Source organism: Amblyomma mixtum, chromosome 4 (genome assembly GCF_055824585.1).
Source record: "Amblyomma mixtum isolate Tamu chromosome 4, ASM5582458v1, whole genome shotgun sequence".
In the NCBI taxonomy this organism is placed as follows: domain Eukaryota; kingdom Metazoa; phylum Arthropoda; class Arachnida; order Ixodida; family Ixodidae; genus Amblyomma; species Amblyomma mixtum.
In genome coordinates, this window is record NC_143015.1 from 114,587,726 (window position 1) to 114,610,916 (window position 23,191).

General features: G+C 46.3%; 1 protein-coding gene across 1 annotated transcript in view; it reads left to right on the forward strand.

The window, feature by feature from the left end:
* The window catches only part of LOC149347969 (uncharacterized), a 33,580-nt gene that overhangs the window by 5,413 nt on the left and 4,976 nt on the right, over window positions 1-23,191 (forward strand). Inside the window, exons 4-11 of the mRNA XM_089587799.1 lie at window positions 1,489-1,557; window positions 3,087-3,247; window positions 6,775-6,876; window positions 7,620-7,898; window positions 9,684-9,827; window positions 14,767-14,933; window positions 16,012-16,092; window positions 21,003-21,305. Of these exons, the coding sequence (XP_089443925.1) occupies window positions 1,489-1,557; window positions 3,087-3,247; window positions 6,775-6,876; window positions 7,620-7,898; window positions 9,684-9,827; window positions 14,767-14,933; window positions 16,012-16,092; window positions 21,003-21,305 (1,306 nt within the window). The remainder of the gene's footprint in view (window positions 1-1,488; window positions 1,558-3,086; window positions 3,248-6,774; window positions 6,877-7,619; window positions 7,899-9,683; window positions 9,828-14,766; window positions 14,934-16,011; window positions 16,093-21,002; window positions 21,306-23,191) is intronic.

Here is a 23,191-nt window from a genome sequence, read left to right on the forward strand (position 1 = left end):
GAGAAGCGAAAGCTTCAGCGTGCCACAGAGACCGATGAAGAGCGGGATGAACGTCTGGCTAAGCGGCGTGCTCAATATGCGGCTCGGCGACAACGTTCTACAACAACTGAAAAACAAAGCGAGGAACTTTACCAAGCCTAGCCATCAATATGCTTCGCATCTGACTAGGCTTAACCTTAGCTAAGCCTCAGCCATTTTTTTTTATTATTGTGGTACCTTTTCTGTGAAGGTATTGTGAAGGTATTTTGAAGCTGGCTCGAATTTCTGTCAGAAAACATGTAGAGTATTGAGCTTCACCTGAAATTTACTGTTTATGTGACCTTAGTAGTAGAGCGGAGATCATAGAATTCTAAAAACTTCATGAGCTGTCGTCTCATGCACTGAACTCTATGTTGCCAGTTAGTGCAATGATCAGCTGGAAGCTGATGCTCTCAAGTCCTTCCATGTTGCTTCTACTACCTAGCTTTGAGCACCTCGGCTTGAAACATTCATTATGTAGGTCAGGAGCACTGTTTTTCATGTTTAGCTGACAAGGTTGTCTCAGTGTTTCTTTTTCTGTTTGCAAGAATTCAAACCGTAGTTAGACTCCATTGATTGTGTTAATACATTGATTTTGTTTAGCTCATTATACATGCAAGGTTTCAGCAAGATTTGCAGTGCCTGTATTCCTCGCCACTGTGCTTAGGTGTCTTTGAATTCATTGAATGCCAGGGCTGGCCACATTGTGTGTTTCTTCAGTTTCTTTGCAGGTGTTCTTCTTACGTGTGTTTTCTGACGAGTCTTGGTGGGTTTTCTGACGAGTCTGTGAACAAAAATAGGTGCCGAGAAATTGATCACTCTACAGTTCATATTCATTATCCCCTCAAATGACCATAACTACAGTCAAGTCTCGATAATTCAAGCTTGAAGGGGGCCCAAAGTTTGTCCAAATTAGACGGGGTTCAAATTAAATGTACACTGAGGAGAGATTAAAGCTAACTTATTTTGGTAGAGTGCTGCTTCCTAATTCTAAAGAGACCCCTCTCACTGAAAACAGAGCTTTTATAAGCTGGAAAAGGCCAAAAAATAAAATATAGGAGTCACCATTATTGGCCAATTTGTCAAGAAAACTGGGGAGCATCGACACAGTTCTTTTAGCGCGGATCTTAGAGGCCAGGCTACAACGCCATTCACTTTAAAACAGTGATCACGGGGCCCTTTTTGGAGTTGGCTTTGCGAGTTTGGACCGAGTGGCAGGAAAATATGTAAATACAATTTTCTCATCGATAAATGCGTCTTCTGCTACCAGACAAACGTTGAATTAACGAGATACCACTGTAATTACGAGTAGCCTCTGCGGCATTGCTGGTGTCCACTGTTACTTATGAATAAAGCAGTCTGTTTTCTTAATGCGCAGAAAAACTTTATTTTTTTATTTTATTTAACGAGAGACTCACTGAGCAATCATTGCTTGAAACACTGAACATCTGTGGTGTGCGTGTTTTGCAGCTACAAGCGAGGGTACACCGGGCCCTTTCCAGGCAGTACCAGAGCCTGCACATTTACCATGCGGTTAAGGTGAGCACTGAAATCAAGCTGAGGTTTTGTCAGCCTTTGCATTTCCCAAAGTTTATCTCACATGTTTGCTGTTTATTTCAGTAAAAATAGCTCAGATGAAGACAGGAAAGCAACACTTGGGGAAAATGACTGGTGCATAGAACATGCAGAATGCGTGGACATAAGCAGTAACGAGGGGTAGGCACAGATTGGCAGAGAAATTCGCTCAATTCGCTCTCGCCCTACCATAAGCTTGCCGTCCCGGTTAGCTCAATTGGTAGAGTGACTGCTTCGGTGAAGCGGTGGTCCCGGGTTCGAACCCCGGACCAGGACGAATTTTTCTTTAACTACGAAGTTTCTGTGAAAGCTGTATAGCTTTCCTTTGTGGCCGTATGGCTGTGCTCGAGTGGATGTCAATGAGTAATTACTCCCTTATTACAAATCTACTCCACCTTGGGGGATTCCCCTAAATATTTGGTCAACACTGTTCCCACTTCGAGTTATTGATCAATTCGCTCTCGCCCTACCATAAGCTTGCCGTCCCGGTTAGCTCAATTGGTAGAGCGACTGCTCCGGTGTAGCAGTGGCCCCGGGTTCGAACCCCAGACCAGGACGAATTTTTCTTTAACTACGAAGTTTCTGTGAAAGCTGTATAGCTTTCCTTTGTGGCCGTATGGCTGCGCTCGAGTGGACGTCAGTGAGTAATTACTCCCTTATTAGAAAGAAAGAAAGAAAGAAAGAACAAGAGGACGGATAACTTGGTGGAGCTATGAGATTAGGATGTTAAAGTGCAAAAAAAAGTTTGTGACAGGGCCGTTGAGAAGCAAGCAGCTAGTAGTAATGTGGAACATTTGACGATGGTGGTGATGTGACAGAGCCCTGATTTGTAGTGACCTGGTGGATTTTGAGGTAGTCTGAGTTTTCTGGGAAAAGTCATTTCATCAAGATCTGTGACTGGGCTGTTGGGAAACAAGCAGCTCATACTGTGTAGCATTTGATGATGATGATAATGCGACAGAGCCTTTATTCATAGCAGGTGGATTTTGAGGTGGCTCAAGGTTCGTGGGAAAAGTTGTTTCATCGAGAACTGTGGTGAGAACGCAGGCAGAGAATGAGGAAAATGATGAAACGGAACGCTACATTGTTCCATCTTTTACAATGAGCATGTTCCCTGATCTGCTACAGTGGCTCAGTGGTTGCGGCATTCAGCTGCTGATCACAAGGGAACGGTATTGAATCCTGCTCGCTGTTGCTGGATTTTGATGGGGACAAATTGCAAAACACACTCATTTGCTGCACGATGCCAGTGCACGTTAGAGAACCTCAAGTGGTCAGAATAAATCGGGAGCCCTCCACTACCACATTTCACACATCCTGTACCCGACGATTTGGAACGTTTCAACTTTTCATACCAGTACGAATGCGCCAGAGCGTGCACGCAGCTTGTCTGCTGTATTAGCTGTTCTGTTATAACCACTGAAATTTGTGTATTAATTCCTGGCATGCTACTGGCAGAGTGATACGAATGAGGAATGGGATGGTCCTTGCAGGAGCTGATTCAGGACGAAAAGCGGTACACGGAGGAGGAGCAGCGGATCGTGCAGCACCACTGCCTGGAGGCTCGGCTCATGGGCATCGACCTGGCAGCACCCCAGCAGAGACTCTTGGGCCAGGCAGTGAGCCGCATTGAGAAGGAAGCACAGCTTTATCGGTGAGTGTGAGCTCTGCCTGACTGCCCTCTCTCTCTCTCCCCTCCCTCCCTCCCTCCCTCCCTCCCTCCCTTGTTTTCATTTTGTTAGGGCTGAAGGTTTTTTTTTTTTAATCAGTTCACTCTGCTAACTTGAGTATGCTAATGGTAATGAGTGTGGAGTTTGTGCTGCTGTGAACATTGCTTGAGCTTGAGGGACACTGGGGACAGCTCCATCAGGTTTTTTTTTTTTTTCTTCTTATTAAAGATCAGTGGTCTGGCTCCCTGCAGATGCATTGGTGTTCACTCAGCAGTGGAAGACATGTTTGTTGCTTAGAAATTTGTAGTTTAGAATACAGTAATTTTTTCTGACACACTATTCAAACTCGTCACGGGATGATGATGTTAAGAGGTATAGACTCCATGATTGCTGGAAAGAACTTGATTGTTGTAGTGTAGCCTAGGCTCAGATATCTGCACACTACAAAAAATTCTATATATATATTGATGTCACTGCAGTTTTCTTGTGAAAATGGTTGGTGGTGGGAACCAGCCTGTACATATTTAATTTTTTTTTTTTTTTGGGGGGGGGGGGGGGGGGTGGCCTTTCTAGCTTAAAGAAGCAAAGAGTTACATTTTGAGCTAAAATAGCCTCTTATTAAAGTGCAGTAATTATTTCACATACAATTTTAATTTTTTCGGAAGCCCCCTGTAAGATCAAACACGTGTTTGAAAAGTACTTTAAAACTGCTGTCCGTCTTCAGCCTAAATTTTTGAAATGAAGTGTAGTGTTGTTGCCTCAAACAGAGCTATTCTTGTTCCTCATATGTGAAGAACGGGCAGAAAAACCTGCTGCAAAGTGATATAATATTGTATGTATCTGGACTTCTTTGACAACCCTACTACTGATAACTGATATAAATGCAACAAAACAGCACCAAAAGACAAAAAGAAATGGTCGAATGTTTAGGGGAATCCCCCAAGGTGGAGTAAATTTGTAATAAGGGAGTAATTACCAATTACAAGGGAGGATGCCAATGAGTAATTACTCTCTTATTAGAAATTTACTCCACCTTGGGGATTCCCCTAAACATTCGACCAACACTGTTCCCACTTCGAGTTACTGATCAATTCGCTCTCGCCCTACCATAAGCTTGCCGTCCCGGTTAGCTCAGTTGGTAGAGCGACTGCTCCGGTGAAGTGGTGGTCCTGGGTTCGAACCCCGGACCAGGACGAATTTTTCTTTTACTACGAAGTTTCTGAGAAAGCTGTTTAGCTTTCCTTTGTGGCCGTATGGCTGCGCTTGGGTGGATGCCAATGAGTAATTACTCCCTTATTGCAAAAACAAATGACTGGTGACAGCAGTTCTGCAATGACGGGAAGTTAGCTTTTACAAGCGCATTTCATTCTCTATTCTTTCACATCTATTTGGGAATGGAACATGTTTATTTAAATTTATACTTGCTTACTTGCAGTTGTTTTCCCTGTGAAAAGCACCACCGAGAGGGCCTAACTTTCTTTCAGGCATGTGGTAATAACTCCAGGAACAATGCACACGACCTGAAATTACTATGTACAATCTTAACCATTCCTCATGTTGCATGGCATATCTTTTCGTTTTCATTGTTATTGTACTAGTATCGTCCTGGCACCATAGCGTCAATAGTCGATTTGTCTTAACCCATTAGCGCCCAGCGTACTTTTAAAAGTACACTTAATTTTTTTACAATTTCACCACTAAAGACTGCAATTTTCTTTTCAAGTAGGGCATGCTTTTGTCAACAGGGGATTGGCCAACCACCCTTAACTATTTTGGCGCACTTCCTCTGCTCAGTATGTTAGCTTTAAGTGGTGAAACTTCAGGATGTTTGTTTCCGACGAAGTGCACCGGTAGTTGCTTGCTTATAATTTTCTCACGGCCGCATTCATGCCCATATTACGCTAGTTTCAAGTATAGAGCAGCACGAAAGACGAAAGTAAACAACGGATGCTTTGAATGTCCCGCACCTTTGGCGTTTTTTGCTCTGTGATGATTTATATACTGCTGTACTTTCTATAGTACACTGGGTCTTCCTGTGTGCAGAACGGCGCCTATTTATTCCAGTTCATAGATCTTATATTCACTTCCAACTTTTCGGAAAAAATCACTTTGTCTACTCAGCAAGGCCTTGGAGGCTGCTGTACTTGCAGCTAGCGGTCTTGAGTTTGATGATGGTATGATTTTAATTGGTTGTAATAACTGAAGGTTCTGCCGAGCAGACAGTTACTGTTATGCCATTCACACCGTCTGCGCAAAGTACTTGAGTTCAGAAATGAAACTTTTGGAAGTGCGTGTTGTCCTGTCGTCACCTGAGTTGATTTAAACCCTTAGTGACCATTTCTTATCTTTTTTAAATTTTTTTACCTCTCAAGACATTCTTGTAACGCTCCACTGGGAGGAATTTAGGGCTAGAGGAACCGTTCGCCAAAACAGGTTTAGGAAGTGTCCACTCGGGCCAAAGAAAGCGATGAAATAGAAGCAGCCATGAAACATCGATTCTTGCTTCAGTAGTATAGGTTACATGCCTTTATTGAAGTCTACGATCAACAGTATAGTAACTATGGCTTGCAACTATAACAGCAGTGAGCCTACGTGTTTTGTAGAGTGGTGGTTGCCTACAGCAGATTTTTTTAAAGCCAAAACTCCTTTCCTTTTACAACAGTGGTATGGCAGGTGTTGACCTTTCGCATCAAACCGTCTACTGCCAGTATATCAGCATCAGGGACAAAAAGTGATAGTGGTTGTTGACACCAAAGCTCAACTTTGCAATTGTGAAAGCCTGAACAATCTACCAAATTGCTAGAGACGAGCTTGCTGACTACTTTTGCTTTGGTAAGAACGTTACTCATTATTATCTACACCTTGACATGCAGTAACCAGCGGTTCGCAGACAGTCTGGCTCAATCGTATCTGATGCTTCTTTGAAAAGGAGAAAGCTTTCCGTGCAAAGTAGGATAACTGCGGTGCCAGTATAGCCAGAAAATATTCATGAGGGCCTGCAAGAAGTGTTATATCACCCTGCGTAAAAATCGCAGACATAATAACAAAATTCATGCCACCAATGGGAATGCAGTGAAGTAGCCACATGTGCTATGGGGAAGACCCAGTGTACTATAAAAAGTACACCTGTGTAACCTCTGGAAGGAATAAAGCAATCGTGACGAAATTTCAGCAATCTCTTTTTCTTTATATGAGAGTATTATGTGCTAAAAATGAAGAAAATCCCTCAGCTAGATTTTTCTTGGTCCCTAATGGGTTAAATGACACAAGCTGTGCATATCAGTGTGTTTATTGACCAGGCATTATATGAATTCCTGCTTGTGTGAACATCCCTCACTTAATTCTTTTCTTTGTAATCGTCATCTGATTTGCTTGCCCAACTGCCCTTTCCCGCAAACAAGCACTAGCACTGGAGTGAGCTGGTTTTCTTGTACAAGCGATTGAGAATAAATAATCCTTAATTCATTCATTCTTGTACTGATTGTGCGCTGATTCTGCACCTTCCCTGCAGGCAGAACCTGCAAGCAGCCTCTAGCGAGTTCAAACACCGGGTGGATGGAGACCTGGTGAAGCACTTCCCCCAGGACCTGGTCAGACAGCTGGCTGTCGACAAGTGAGACAAACCCTTCTTGCTTCTTCAGCTGGTAATCCGCCCTGTTTCAGACACTCTGCTAAAACATGCATCACGAGTTATCACATGAGGCTAAAAGCCACTGGGACTCTCAAGGTAGCATGAAACGCGATGTCACTGATGTGTAATGATTCATATGGCAAGACGTGCGAGTTTGATTGGGATCCTGCAACTTTCAGCTAGCAGTTTGACGGGTGTTGTGCAGTGACGATCAGTGTTGGAGCCCTTTTTAAGGCGCATTCTTGCTTGCTTGCGAGTCGAGGAGGTTGTGCGATCGTTTTGGTCCAAAAGCAGCAGCCACTGGATGTTCTTACATACCTGTATTCCTTAGCTCTTGCTGTATTTGCTAAAACGTGAATGGGGATTAGTATCCGGGCTTTAATGTCCTGAAGCTGTACACGGGCTATGAGAAACGCAGTAATAGAAAGGGCTCTGGATTAATTTTTACCACATAGGGGTTTTTAAACATGCACTGACATCGCAGAGGGCACGGGCGTTTTCACATTTCGCCTTACTGCGGGCACCACAACCGGGATTTGATTCGGCGATGTTGGATTAAGCATTTTAACACCAAAGTCGGCACCACAGGCTACCTAAATAAATAAATGGATGAATGAATGGTGAAAGGATTGGTGGGTGTAAACAAATTGTGGTGCTAGTTTGCTTTTTGAACCAGAAAGCAAGTCCGTCGTGTGGTGACAGCTGGTGTGTTGGATGCATTGCAGGAGCCAGCCTTCACGAGGTCCCTGGGTGGTTACCCTGGAGGAGAAGACGTACCGGGCGTTCCTGCAGCACTGCGGCGACCGACTGCAGCGGTGGAATCTCTGGCAGGCGTACCACGCACGGGCCACCGCGACTAAGGTCAACAACAGCCTGCCCATCGAGGAGATCCGCTCCCAGAGACAGATGCAGGCGGAGGTGCTGGGATACCCGCACTTCGCCGCACTCTCCATGGAGACCAAGATGGCGGGCAGCACAGAGCGTGTGAACACTTTTCTAGACAGGTGGGACTCTTTCCGGCTCTCTCACATGTCTGGCGCTGCTGCAGTTGCCGACGGATTTTCCGGATTGGGCAGAACTTTAAAAATGTTCCAAAGAATTTGAGCCCAAAAAATTCGTGAAATTAAAAAAAAAAATGACTCAGCCGAGGAAAACCAGTTTGCAAAATCACGCCATTTCCCATGCTTCGTTTGCAAGGAATAATGTTAGAAAGTATTTGAGCCAACGTCATGCTTTCGTCACGTCCGCACCCCACTTCACATCACCGGTGTTAGAAGTATGACACAGTTGAAGGCCGTGCCATGAAGCAGTTCTACACTGGCGTGTCGCAATGCATGCCCCATGCTGCATAAACTGCTTCTGTTTCCCTGAGCAGTGACAGTACAGTCAAACCCACTTATAACAATACCGGTTATAACAATATATCGGATATAACAATGGTCAGTTGCGGCACTGTCAGCTTTTGCATGTGTTCTATGGTATTTTCGGCACAACCCTGTTATAGCAATTATTGGTTATAACAGTGGTATTTCCATGGCACTTCAGTATTGTTATAAGTGGATTTGACTGTATTTGCGAGAGGGAACGCACGGGAAGAAGTGAGCGGTTCCAAATGCCCCCCCCCCCCATCTCCTCTGCCCCTCAACATGGGCAGCAGCATCTTAGCCTGCGGTGTACACTGCTACTCTGCCATTTTCAGCCTGATTGTGCACCCTGGCTCATGCGCTTTTCTTCATAGGTCACCTCGATGGGAATGAAGAGTGTGCCAGCAGTAGCCCAAGTGGTCACAAAAGGAATGCCCAAGCCTGTCTAAGCCAGTCCATCCTGTTGACTGTTTAACGTCAAACTGGAGGGTGTAAATTTAGTGTGTTAGGAGGAGTACAACTCTAGGGATTCCAGCCTGAAAGTAGACACATCTGGCACCAGCTGGTGCCAGTCTGCGCTGCACAAAGCTTCACAGCATAGCTTATACCCCTGTCAAGCGGGCAAGTTAAGTGCACTTAAGGAGAGCGTACTTCACTGTAAGTACACTTTGGCGCATCTAAACGACGCAAGTGGAGTGTCACTCGCGGAAGAGTGCACTCCGCTGAGAGTGCATTCACGGACCACACTTTGCTGGTCAAGTGCGTAGCCTCGACGCCAGCGGTTCCAATGGTACAAAATTTATAGTGCATAAAAAGTACTTACATCTTTATTTTATGTGCTATAACACTGTTTTCAGAAAAAAAGTTCCTTGGTTATAGCTACAAGCGAAGCAACAAAACAAGTAAACGTGATCAGATGCAACATCGCTGCCCGCCACCATCTTGTTTGTTGTCGAAATTCTGGATAGTCTTGGCTGGTCTTTGCTTTTCTTCTATTTTCATTTTGTTTTCATCGCTAAAAACTATTGAACCTCGTTTTATTTGCGCTATCACGTTAAGCAATCAAATATTATGAGTCTTTATTTCTTTTCCATCGTCCTGTTCAGAAATTCCGCTCATTCTCTGACGACATCTCTTTTTACTACGAGTGCACTTTGCTTTCCCGTTTAGCACCGCGTAGCTCAAAGTGTCACTCAGGATGCCGAAGCGCACTCCCCGTAAGTGCACTTAACTTGCGCGCTTGACAGGGGTATAAATGCTCCTCGTCTTACTTTTCCTACTCCCTCTATTTTGAGCCCAGCGTCGTTTTTTGCATCTGCCATTGCAAAAAAGGTCTGGCCATAGAAGCAGTCAGTGCTTGCGTTTGCTCTCCTGCCGATGAGGTAAACGGGCAGTCTTTGTGATTCGCCATTATGTCTCGCCCAGCCTAGCGGAGCAGGTGCGGCCACGGGCGGAGCAGGAGCTGGAGTCGCTGAGCAACTTCTGCCAGGAGCGGGGCTTCCGGGACCAGCTGAAGCTGTGGGACGTGCCCTACTGGCGCCGAAAGCAGCGCCAGGCCCTGCTCGCCAGGTGAGAGTTGTGGCTGAGCTTCCATGCGGTTAAGGAGCTTCCCCCCCCCCCCCCCCCCCCCCCCAGTGATGTTCTCGTGCCATACGGCTCTGGTGTCAAAGTACTGACTCTGACATCTGATACTGGGAGCAGGAGGTTATGATTTCATAGTGCAGGGAGCTACAGTTAAACCTCATTAATTCAGGCTTTGAAGGACCAGGGAAACTGTCCAAATAATTCGAAGGCCCGAATTAATGAATTTGCCACCCTCTGCCCCCCCCTCCCCCGAAATTGCCAGTACAGAGGTTACGATTTCATAATATAATGAGCTACCGTACACCCTCATTAATTCGGGCTTCAAAGGACCAGGGAAAGTGTCCGAATTATTCGAAGGCCCGAATTAATGAATTCACCACCCTCTTGCCTCTCTCCCCAAAACTGCCAGGACCTGTTGGCATCAATGAAAAAGAAGGGCGATGGTTGTCTGCTTTTCGGATGAAAACTGTGCGGCAGCGGGGATTTTCTTGGAACAATGTCACATGCATATACTGCTTGCACACTCTCCGGATTGTTAGCGCACAACTGCTCCAGAATGGCGCGTCCATATTTTCCATGCAACCTACTCCTATCTTTGTATTATGCCTTCATACATAGTCACATCACTTATGGGATTACTGCATGGGGAAATACTTATTATTGCCATTTATCGTCTCTGCAACACTTACAAAACCAGGCCATCCGCATTATTACCCGTAGCCCTTTCTCATCTAATGCTCGTTCTTTATTACAGGAGCACAGTATTTTACCAGTCCACCATCTTTTCCAGTATCACCTTGCAATCATGTTCTTTAGATTACTACATGGCACCCTACATTTTCAGTTTGTAGACCCCAATCAGCTCATCAATCACAACCCTACCAGATTTGCAGCAAGAAACAATTTTCTACTCCCCAAAGTTTATACAGTTAAACCTGGATATAACGAAGTTGAAGAAAGCTCCCGATTTTTCGTTACATGCAGGTTTTCGTTACATACAGGTTTCGCGTGAAGGCTCGTACGAATGATGCAGAAACGAAATCAAATAGCCCACAACACTGTTTATACCTCATTATCACAATTGTTTTTATGACGTGACACGACTGTTCTTACGTCGCCGCGCACGTGAAAGTGCGTGGCGCGAAACGACTGCACCATGTGTCTGCGCACAGGCGACTTGGTGTAGAGAGGGGAACTCGAGTCAGACGCAGCGGGAACGCCCGCATGCTCTGCCGAAGCGCGATTGGTGGCCCCGAGAGGGACCGTTGAAAAAAAAAAAGCTGCCAAAGCAGCTTTGAGCGAACGGGAGGAGGAGAGGCGGCGTTGGGCGAGGAGTTTTTTTTTCACGGATCGGCCGGTGAAGGCAGCCTTCAAATATTTTTTACACTGAAAAATTGCGTAATTGCTGCCTGCTTCTTCGGCACAAGTGCAGGCAGAACACGCCGCTCCAAAGAAGCTAAATCGTGTAGAGCTCCTTCATCGTCGCGCGAGCCGACGAAACGGCGCATAACGTCCATTGCGTTCATCACCTCCTTTGCAGTAGGCACGTCACACGGATCTGCATCGCAAGCACCATCACCACCATCATCTTGCACGCTTTCAGCTAGTGCTGCATCAGTCATTTCCTCTGTAGCCACGGCGGCGTTGTCGGCAAACAAAAAGTCATCCAGTTCAACGTCGTCGGGTACACCACCGTTAGTGCGTAGCTCGTTCCACGCTTCGGCCACATCGGACGGAGTAGAAACGTCTTCCTCGTCATCGGCACCAGCCTGTGCGTTTTTTGCTATTCCGGCCTTTAAAAAGCAATTCCTAATAACCTCTGCCCTGACCTCTTGCCAGGAGGCAGCAAGCATCTCGACTGCTTGATAAATATCAACCTTCATCTCTCGTTCCAGCCGGATGTCGAGAAGAATCTTCTGGATTAGTCGGCGTCGGTAACAGCATTTAAAACTGTTAATGACCCCTTTGTCAAGGGGTTGGATTAGGGACGTGCAGTTGGCCGGGAAGTAGTGCAGTTCGATGTTCGAGAGCTGCAGACCTTCGACGTGGTGCGCCGAGCAATTATCCAGCAGTAGGCAAACTTGACGGCCTTGCCGCTTGACGTCCTGGTTAAATTCCTTTAACCACTCTGAAAATATTGTCCGAGTCATCCACGCCTTGGAGTTCGCCACATACTTGACGGGCATACGCTTCGTTCCCTTAAAGCACCTGGGACGGGCACTTTTGCCGACAACCAGCGGGACTCGCTTGTCTGTGCCGTCGAGGTTGGCGCACAGCAGAATCGTTATGCGGAGCTTGCTCTGCTTTCCGCCGCGGCAGTCATCGCCTTTTAATGCTAGCGTGCGGCCCGGAAGCATTTGATAAAACAGGGCTGTCTCGTCGGCATTGTAGACCTCGGCCGCCTCGAAGCGACTAAGTATTCCAGGCAGCTTGTCAGCCACCCATGAAGCAGCAGCATCGCTGTCTGCGGAGGCAGATTCGCCGCTGATTACTCTCCCGACGACACCGTGTCGGCTCTTGAAACCCTGCAGCCACCCGTTGCTTGCCTTGAAATCGTCATGGCCCAAGATACACGCAAAGTCCTTTGCCTTCTGTTGCAAAATCGCGCCACTAATGGGCACATTTCTGGCTCGCGTGTCCAAAAACCACGTGAACACTGCCTTGTCCACATCAGCATATGTCGACGTCTTCAGCCTTTTTTTCTTCGAGCTTGTTCCCGACTCCACTGCGTTTCTGATGCTGTGTTCCGCACTCAAAATCGTTGATAGGGTGCTCGCTGGAATGCTGAAACGGGCGGCAATGTCCTTCTTCTTCTCGCCCGCGGCGACTGCATTTAAAATTGCAAGTTTGTCTTCGAAAGACAAAACTTTTCGTTTTCTGGCAGCAGAACTCATCACGACCAACCGACGACGCAGTTACAAGCGGAGACGCACGACTACACGCCGACGGTAGGCCTAGCACCTCCAAAACAAGTCAACGAACCAGCACGAGAGCACAGCTGACAAGCGCAGACGCAGGACAAACACAAAATGGCGAATGCAACGCGTCGTCTCGTCGGTCTCGTCCTCCTTGCCCCTCTCGTTCTCCTTTCCCCCTCTCCTTCCTTTGCCCTGGCACGGCCGGTCTCGAGGGGGGCGCGCTCGCTCTTTAAAGAGCGCGCGCCCCCCTCGAGACCGGCCGTGGCCCTGGTAATGAAAGAACCGGCCATCAGCGTTGCTTTTAAAGTGAATTCTTACACATAACTGTGTCTGAGCCATTGAAACAAATGGAAATCACAAAATAAAAGTGCTTGTCCTCAAATCCATACATAAAAAATGCAACAAAAAATCAACCGCCGCTACAAATGCCACCTGGTGCCACGCTACACAAGCAAAGCCTGAACAGGCTGCTACGTTAGCCACGGGGCGGCGCTAGCCGCGCGCTAGCCGTCGCTATCATCATCATTGCTAAGTTCGCTTGGTCGCGGCCAGTCGCGGTGATCCCAGGCGTTCGCGTAGCTGTTGGCTCCGTACAATATTAATATTCACTAATAAAGTGCATTTATTTGGTCCAATTTTCCTTAAAAGTGCGAAAAGTAATGACTGATCAGCTTTGCGAGTTCGTTACATCAAGGTTAACTGCCGCAACGTCTTCGTTACATCGAGGTCGAAAATACATGGGCTTCAATGGGGGCAGCGTTGGGGAATTCAAAAATTTCGTTAAATCCAGGAATTCGTTACATAGAGGTTCGTTACATCCAGGTTTAACTGTACTAATTATGGTAAATCGACGTCGTCTTTTCAAGCCATTTCAATTTGGAACACACTGCCACCCAATCTAAAAACATCAATTTCCTTGCCTGAATTCAAAAACAAACTTAAAGTATTTTTATTGGAATGCTGATGTGTTATTCTCTTTTTGCTGATGTATTATATTGCCTGCATTATTGTGATTTTTGACCTTGTTTTTGTGAAGTATTGATTTATATATTTTCTATATTTTGTATTTATCCGCTAACTAGGCTGTAACCATTTCTTGTACTAATGATTTATCGAGGGTCCCGGTGCAGTCTTTGGCTTTGGGACCCTCGTCTGTACATTTATGTTGTTTTGTATATTTTTTTGGACCAATAAAGCCTAACTTTCTTCAAAAAAAAAAAAATGGGGCCGATCCTAATGGTGCAATGCGGTAGCAGCGGAGACTGTTCACAAGCTGCGCTGTCGCACGTGAAGAGGCTTCATCACCCCGCAAGCTGCAGACAATGCACGACGAGTGCACTGGCTTCGCTCAAACAATAGAACGAAAGTGTCTCGCGGACAGAGCTGAGGGAAACGCGTAGATGCCAGAACGGCGAAACGCGTTCTGGTGAGGAAATGAAAAGACCAGTGACGTTCAATTCAGCGTCCGAAACTGCACAAAACTGTACTCAGCTGACTGGCCGATGAACAATCGGGCCGCCATCGCCGTGATATGGAGTGAAACACAGAAAAAGGAAAGTGAAACTATGTAGCCACACGTTTTTCCGGGGCTGGGGCCCATCAAACGTCGTCACGCCTGCCATTGCCCGACGTAAGAGGTGTGCGGGCATCTCTCTGAAGTGATGCCTGGCATGACGTGGGATATCAGCATGATCTCGCGCTATGTGGTTCATACCGCGACATGGCCTCCAGTTGGGAGCATGTCTGAATGAACCAGTGTGAGTCGGGCAGCGTCCAAAATTAAGTAGTGTCCGCTGCTGTAGGCTTACATGGGCATCACTTGGAGCCACGTCAGCAGTCTGAATGATCCGGATTTTCAAATTAACCAGGTTTCACTGTATTTGAGGCGTCCAAGACATAATGCACTGCCCACACACATGTTGACCTAAACATGAGCTAGCACACGTCACACGAAAGCCTCAGTGTGCGTCTTGAGCAGCGGTCGATGGAAGTGCAAATGTACACAGGTTCGATGAGGTGGCAGTCCGCGAGTACTTCCCGCTGCCGGCGGTGTTGGAAGGCCTGTGGCAGCTGCTCCATGATCTGCTGGGCATCACGGTGCGAGAGTCCTCGGAGCTGGCTGGCAAGGCCTGGCACCCCGACGTGCGCGCCTTCGATCTCTTGCACCCATCAGGTGGGCAAGCCAACAGCACCTCACGCCGTTTGCACTCTTTTTGTAAATGGCTGTTTGTCTTGTCTTTCACTTTTTCTGGCTTAGAAAGTCAGTGTCTTGTCAATGTCTTGTCAATGTCTTGTCAACGTCTTGTCAACGTCTTGTCAACGTCTTGTCAACGTCTTGTCAGTGCCTTGTTGATGAAACTGTTGAATCAACTTGGGAATTTCACTTATTGATAGCTTGAACAGTTTTGGCAGCTCAAGTAGTAATTCCTTTTTTGATGTGGGAAGGGTTAGGTGATTTCTAAATGTGATAGAGGTAAGAAAAAAAGAATAAAATTCAGCTTAGTTTTACTCGTTTGAATGAAGGGAGTCCTTTCTTATTCATTTAATTGCAGCCAAACTGCAGTTTGTGCCAATCAATATCTATACCCCTCACATTGCTGTCTGTGAAAGCTGGACTGCTACCTGAAGGTTAAGCCATTTGCCTCAAGGGCAGATACTATAATTGCGCATTATTTTTTTTTTCTTATTTTTCTTCAGCCTGTTGGTGATTGGAATTCTTGGTAAGTAGAAATGATGGGCCACTAAAGCTTGTGTAGTTTCATGAGGTAGTACTCTACCCCTCCTATTGTAAACCCTCTCAGCCGCTATGTAAGGAACAAGGTTTACCTACTTCTTTAAATTCTGTGGTTGCTGTATGCTGTGGTGCGGGAAAAAAAAAAGAAAAGAAACGCTGTTGTCATTTTAGGTGCCTTTTTACATGTGACATTACGTTGTCAAGGAGATTTAATTGTCACGAGCATTCATTGACTTTGCATGCGCACACTTAAAGGAACACCGAGAACAGCTCAGTCCAGTTTTTGTTCTAAGCAATAACCGATTGTATGGTTTTCTCTGATGTGTTGATGTTAGTCCTGTATTGTTAGAGATGCATGTACTGTTGAGGAAATTGGATTTACAGTTGTGACTTTTTTTTTCTTGCCACTGGACTCGAACTTTTAGTGTCCAGACCGAAATGGACTCAGTGATCACAGTTCTGACATGAATGGCACCGTAACCTAGCCTCTTTGATCCGCGCACCTGCGTCCTTCCAGGAGAACTGGCTGGCAGCTTCTTCCTGGACCCATATGCCCGAGCAGGCAAGCATGTGGGAGCGTGGATGCAGCCTGCCAGGGGTAAGTGAAGTCTGGCGTTCCATTTTAATGCGCTAGTGCGGCGAGCGTTTCAGCGATCTGTGTGTGTGGTTCTTCTGCATCACACAAACAGGAAAAAGTCTCCGAAAAAAGAACTCCCACACGTCGGATTCGAATCGAGGAATTTCTCATGGGAAGCTAGTATGGAACCTGATAGCCTCGACGAGTGTCATGTTGCTTGATGGATAGAGATGAAGTGCCGTGTTACTTGATGCGTAGAGGTGAACAAAGTCTGTGCTAGTGAGTGAAAGGCGATGTCACGTGATATGAAGGTGATAGGAAGTAGTGGGACGGGTGATCAGATGGTGATTGAAAGTGATGCGGAGGTGACAGAGGAATTGGCAGCAGCAGTGATGGCGGAACTTTCTGTGATGCCATACTAGGTGGCGTGAGTGAACACAAGGTGGATGACGTATACAAACTTCGCCGCTGTTGACGACAAGGAAAGCTAACGTGAGGTCGTCTATGAAATCTCCGCACGTAATTAATGTAACCCTAGCTGCCAGACAATGCTAGTATAGCATTGCCCGCATTTGAGTTTCTACAGCCTTAAGTGCTACGGGCAGCGACTTACATCTCGTCAGTGACAGTTTTTGTGGACTTCACCTCAGCCAAGGAATGAAAAGCACTGTAGCATCCATCTGTGAAGCTCTTCATCGGCAAGAGGAAGGGAGCGTTGCTTTCTATTGAAAGCTTTAATCTCTTTATCACGGTTTTTTTTTTTTTTTCAAGAAAGCCTGTACTATAATAAGATACAAGAAACACTTCTGAAATAAAGAACGCACTACGCACTTAACTCATGTATAAGTATATAGTATTTTACTAAGATGGGGGTCACATGGTGGGACACACTAATAATGGCAAGGTTTCACTGCAAGATGTCCCATCAGCTCGTATATATTATGCAATTTCAATCCCAGAATAAAATTATGTATCCTCGTTTCTTTGATATTGCAGTGCTTGATTCTTACAATATGAGACATGGTCTTATCATTTCCGCCTTAATCTCAAGCTCAGTTCAGTCAGTTCTCATCCCTTTATGCTAGGAAGAAAAGTAAGCAGCTCCTCAAGAATGACGACTGGCAGAAATTAGACACGACTCACAGGGAATGAGAAACGGTCCCTCCCTCAATGGTGCCTGGTTTTTGCCGTAGTGTGTGTTCTGTGTTTAGTGGTTTTGGTCCTTCGTTTCTTGCTAACTTGGCCAGTATTCAACTTATTTGTATTGCTATGGTAGAGAGAGGGTGTGGTAGATGGTCCTTGGCAATCACAAAATGAACAAGGGAGGGGAAAACCTCAGGTTGCTTGAGCCAACGTTTCGACAAGGGGACTTGTCTTCGTCTGGGCAAAGCGTTCATCATTGGCAGGGATTAAATAGGGCCTTCGCTCCGAGGAGGAAGGCCCCGGGGGTGGGGAAGGAAAGTGGTGTGAAAGGGCATGCGTGTCAGGAAGGGGAGGGAGGTGAACCTTGATTCGTTAAGCTGCAATAGTGGAAAAACTTATATCCGGGGGGTGTGTAATGAACAAAGGCTTTGAAGGGGCTGCGACGGGGGGAGGCGCTGTAGGACCTGAAAAACTCAGATAAGAGGATTAGTCAGCGTGGTACAGGGAAATGAGAAGAAGGCAAACAACATAGGCTGGCACTGGAAGGAGGGGCATTTCCAAGGAAGGACAAGGCAGGGGGGGGGGAATGGCTCGAGTTTAGAGAAAGCCAAAAGGTGGGGGCGGAGGGGGTAACAGGAATGTCATGGTTTCCGAGAACTGATAGTAGGGGATTAGGAGAAAGAAAAGAAAAAAAAGGGGGGGTGAACAAAGGGAGAGGGTGAGAAGGCCGGAAATGTGGTGGAAGATATGACGTGGGAAGGGTGCAAAGAGCGATAGTATACTCAGAAGTACTTGTATTTGGGCGTGTTGGTTCATAACTTTTCAGGAGGACACAGGGGCGCAACAAAAGACGCGGACATAGAAGTAGACAGGGACAAGCGCTTGTCCCTGTCTACTTCGATGCCCGCGCCTCCCATTGCGCCCCTGTGTCCTCCTGAAAAGATAATATACTTATGCGAGGTTCTAGGAAATGGTCTGAACACATGCAAGACATTTGTTAATTTAAAATTATGCTAACCCTGGAATGTACCTGAGAGATTCCAGGTTTCCTCTAGACATGTTAATCCCTGTTGGTTGCAGTGTTTTAAATTTGTGGATTAGGAATGCTTCTCTGTATTTTCTGTCCCTGTGTCCTGCAGTTCTGTTGTTGTGAATGCCTATACATAAAAGAACAAAAAGAATGACAGAAATAAATTTGGTTTGGCCTTTGGATTCGAGCCCTACTGCGGCGACCTCACTTCGCTGGAGGCGGAACACAAAAGGCGCCCGTGTGCTGTGCGATGTCAGTGCACGTTAAAGATTCCCAGGTGGTTGAAATTATTCCGGAGACCTCACACCTCTTTCTCTTTTTCTTCTTTCACTCCCACCTTCCTCCTTTCCCTTACGGCGCGGTTCAGGTGTCCTCCCGACATATGTGAGACAGATACTGCGCTATTTCCTTTCCCGGAAAACCAATTACCGTATATACTCGTGTAAGGGCCGCACTTCTTTTCCGTGGTTCTCACGGGGTGCGGCCCTTACATGAAACCGGCGTTTTTCCGCTAAAAATTTCTGCCACAGCGCAGCCACGATTACGCGTCTGTTTTTTACGCAGCGATACCCATTTTTACGACGAATTAGCGCAGGCGCGACGAATCCTTCGAATACACAATGCATTAAAAGTGTGGATTGTACCCACGCGATCTGCGCAATTGCTACCCACAGTAAGACAGGTTGCTAGCGGTTGCTTGATCACTGTATTACTTTACTGGCAAATTTCACGTGATCCTAAGTTCATCACCATCATCAGCCTGACTGTGTCCACTGCAGGGCAAAGGCCTCTCCCATGTCTCTCCGATTAACCCTGTCCTAAGTTAAGATCCACCTAAGGTGTGGCGCTTGTGACGGCTTGGAGCGGCGCGCCACCGCCCAGAAACGCGCCACGCGCGTTTTCTTGCACGGTGAGGCACACCCAACACGCCTGCACCCCATCCTGGCTTTTGCACGGCGTAACGTTTTGTCAATCCTTTCTGGTGCGAACGCTGAGTGAGCTAGCGTCGATGACGGACCCCGTTTTTTCGGGGTTCCAGGCTGAGCACGGCGCGCGGGACGACGTGTTCGTGGTCGTAGCGATTTTTACGCGGCCAAAATTATGCGCGCATGAAACAGTTTTTGGCTCACTTTTTTTTTTTTCGAATTGCCGGCGGCCAAGTTGGGGGTGCGGCCCTTACACGAGTATATACAGACAGACAGACAGACAGATTTATTTGACATCATATGTACACAATGTTGGGAACATGGGCAAAAAGCCGGAAAAAGCGCGGCTTGACAGGGCCCATGTTCCCTGTTAATAAAGGCTACATATGTTATGAATTCTGGTAACAAACACAATTTGACAACAGCAACGATTAGGAAATGGTACAAAGATCACCTTTAAAAAACATAGTTTAGTATTCAATTCGACATAGGAGTAAGAAGTAGCAATGAGGGTTATTAAGAAAGTCAATTTGGAATACAAGTGATTAAGATATGTTACAATAATAATGCTTATTAATAGTTTACTATACAATTCAACATATCAATATGAAGTAGCAATCAAAAATGCAAAACAGAATTTGGAAAATACAAAACTATCACAAATTATCACAGTTCAAATCAAACAGTATGAAAAAGTTTACCACACAGACATTTATCGCTGGACACAAATGATCATGTAATATTGCCGAGTGAGTTGAGTAATGATGGCAGTCTGTAACTTAGTGCCTGGGTTCCGTAGTTAGTTCGTGTTTTTGGAATGTACCATGTTTCGTTATGCCGGGTATCGTAAACGTTAGTATTTCTTGTGAGGTTAGATAGCTCTTGAAATAAATGGTTACCCTGTTTTTTGCTTCCTATAAATCGCCTAAGGAGTAAGTCATTGTATATGGAATTCATGGTGGCTATGGAAAGTCTGTTAAAAAGTGGTTCTGTGTGAGCGAGGCGAGGTGCATTAGCAATTGCACAGACAGCTTTCTTTTGTAATTAAAACCAATTTTCTGACAGGCCTCTCTCTGGGCCATAGAGTTTCTTACTATTACCTAGAGGGAAAGCTGGCGACCCCTCTATGGGAGTTTGCATGGAGACCCCACGTGACCACCTCAGCCACCATGGGCGCTCAAAACATCATGGGGCGGTGAGCTACTTGTTGCGGAACTGCAACTTTTGGCCAAAAAATAATAGAAAAATAAAGCTGTTTGATAACTACAAACGTCCTAACATTCAATATCTTGTCTAATGATTGCAACAAACGAGCAGAAAAGCATTTAAGTGCAAAGTTTGCCCAAAATAAGAGACGACTCGCTCTCCTATTGGCCAAGCAGTGAACACTATAAAAACTAATATTTCGTAATTAAGAGGCGTACTTTTAAAAGTAAATATGTTTTCAAAAAATATGTTGTTGCTGAAATGCTATAAGAGGTTTTTTAATGTCATTTCGGAAAAGTTAAACCTTTTATTGGCGTCGTGTGTCGTCGCGGTTTCACTACTATGAGTTTTGCCCACTGCATTCGCGCGAAAGTCGTCTGCGCACACACGAACAGCATTTTCAGAATGGAACGTCTTAGTAGTGCCACTCCATGTTCCCAAAAAATTACGACTGTGCGCAACAGGTAGCTCACCGCCCCATGATGCTTTGGGTGTCCATGGTGGCTGAAGTGCTTTCCCTCTGGGTAATAGTAAGAAACTCTATGCTCTGGCCTCTGCGGACTATCGGCATGTGCCAGCGAAAGCAAGCACCCCCCCCTGACCGTGTCCTGTCCCCTGGTGTGCAGGGCGCAGTGTCCTCCTGGGCAGCACCCCCGTGGCCAGTGCGGTGCTGAGCATCCCGGGTCCCCCCGTGCCCGGCCTCTCCTACGCCGAGCTGGGCGCCCTGGTGGGTCAGCTGGGCCAGGTGCTGCAGCACTGCCTGAGCCGGTCGGCGCACGCCAACCTCTCGGGCACCAGGGGCCTCGAGTGGGACCGGGTGGAGGTGGCCAGTGCCCTGTGCCGGCTGCTGCTGCTCGGGCGGCACCAGTTCGCAGCACGCCTGGCCGCCCAGCCCCTGCCCACCGACCTCCACGAGGCTGTGCAGGCCGGTGCGTGCTGCCTACTGGTAGATGCGGAGAGGGTGCTGGGTCTAGGGTTATCTTGGGGGACACAAATCAAAGCTCAACCCCTGCCGTGGTTGCACAGTGGTTATGGCACTTGGCTGCTGACCCGAAAGACGCGGCTTCAATCCCAGCCGCGGCGGTTGAATTTCTTTGGAGGAGAAATTCTAGAGGCCCGTGTACTGTGTGATGTCAGTGCACGTTAAAGAACCCCAGGTGGTCGAAATTTCCGGAGCCCTCCACTACGGCGTCCCTCGTAGCCTGAGTCGCTTCGGGACGTTAAACCCTAATAAATCATAAACCGAAGCACAACCACTGCTATGAACTGCTAGTGCCGCCTATTGCTAGTGTCATTGCTAGTGCCGCCTATGAACTCAGCTACCGTTAATCATCGGTGGTGTCAATTATCAGAAGAATTTTTGTTGGATTTTGATATGCGAGCCGCTATCGGGAGCCATGCTCTGTTTATATGAAAAGAAAAATAGTGATGCGTGTGCAGTGGAAAACTATTGCAGTTTTCTAAGAGGAAAAGGAAAATTCTACTTAGTAAAACAAAAAGCGTTCTGGTGGGAAGGATCAAATCCAGGAGTATTGCCAGACTTGGGCAGTAACTGAAGCGAACAAGCTAACTAGATTGACTATCATGGTAAGGCAGGGCAGGTCCAAGCTAATTGACAACCGGAAACCAACACAATGTTATGAGTCGGTGGGCTCAGGAAGACCCCCAGTGTATGTATTATTTGTAATTATTCCTGCATTAGAAACTTCCTTCTTTTTGGTAGTTTCCTCTAAGCACACATTTTATTCACTTTTCTGATTTCGCATGGGTTCTTGGTAGGACCGCCTTGAGGGAGTAGTAGTTCTGCTCCGTAATTAACATTGTGACGGTTTGATAATTACCGTATTTTCCGGTGTATAAGACGCGGCTTTTTTTCAAAACTCTTGCTGGTGCGTCATATACAAGAGTGCGTCTTATATGCGAATTTTTCGGCTATTTTTGTGAGTTCAGAAATTACTCAGGTTCATGTTGAAGTTTTTTTCACCGAAAAAATATCGCTACCAATAACGCGGTTGTAACACGGCTATAATACGGGGAGCGCCATGCGCAACTTTTTTAGGTGAACTTTATCATGAAACGGCGGGGATGATGACTTTTGGGATCATAAACACGCGGCCGTTTCTGAGGCCCCAAGCAAAAGTAATGTGAAATGCCAAAAAGATGGCGACAATCGCGCTTTTCGACATTGTCAAGACAAGCCGGCATTTTTTTGTAGTCTCCTTTTGCAACTTTGTTTGCTCTGTGTACGTAGTACGTGCATTGTGCCAAGAGAATGTTTCAGCTGCATTGCCTCCAGAAAGGGGCAAACTTTTTGATAACTCATCCGAAGATGAAGACTTCGGAGGTTTGAAGTGAAAATAAAATGGTGTAATGGACGTAAGGAGAGTTCTCGCGTTTTTTTTTTTTGTTAAAACGTGGGCGGGTACGGCATGAGTGTTGCCTTATCGATCACTTAGCGTTGCTTAAGAACTCACAGGTACGGTGCATTTCACGATGGTCACACAAGCATGTTTAATTAAGCCTCACTAGCCTAACTGGGTAAATTGGGGTGCGTCTTATACACGGGGGCGTCTTATATGCCAACTTTTTCAATAACAGCCTGCATATATGGCAGGTGCGTCTTATACAAGGGTGCGTGTTATACACCGGAAAATACGGTACATGCACATCATGGTTTGATAATTACATGCATATCTCGTGTGCAGTTTCCTCGTTTTATGCTCTCCCTTTTCTTTGTCTCTGTGTGCCCTTTTTCTTCCATTACTGAATGTTAGGGAAGCAGTGGATTCTTTCGGCTAACCTGCCATGTGTCACG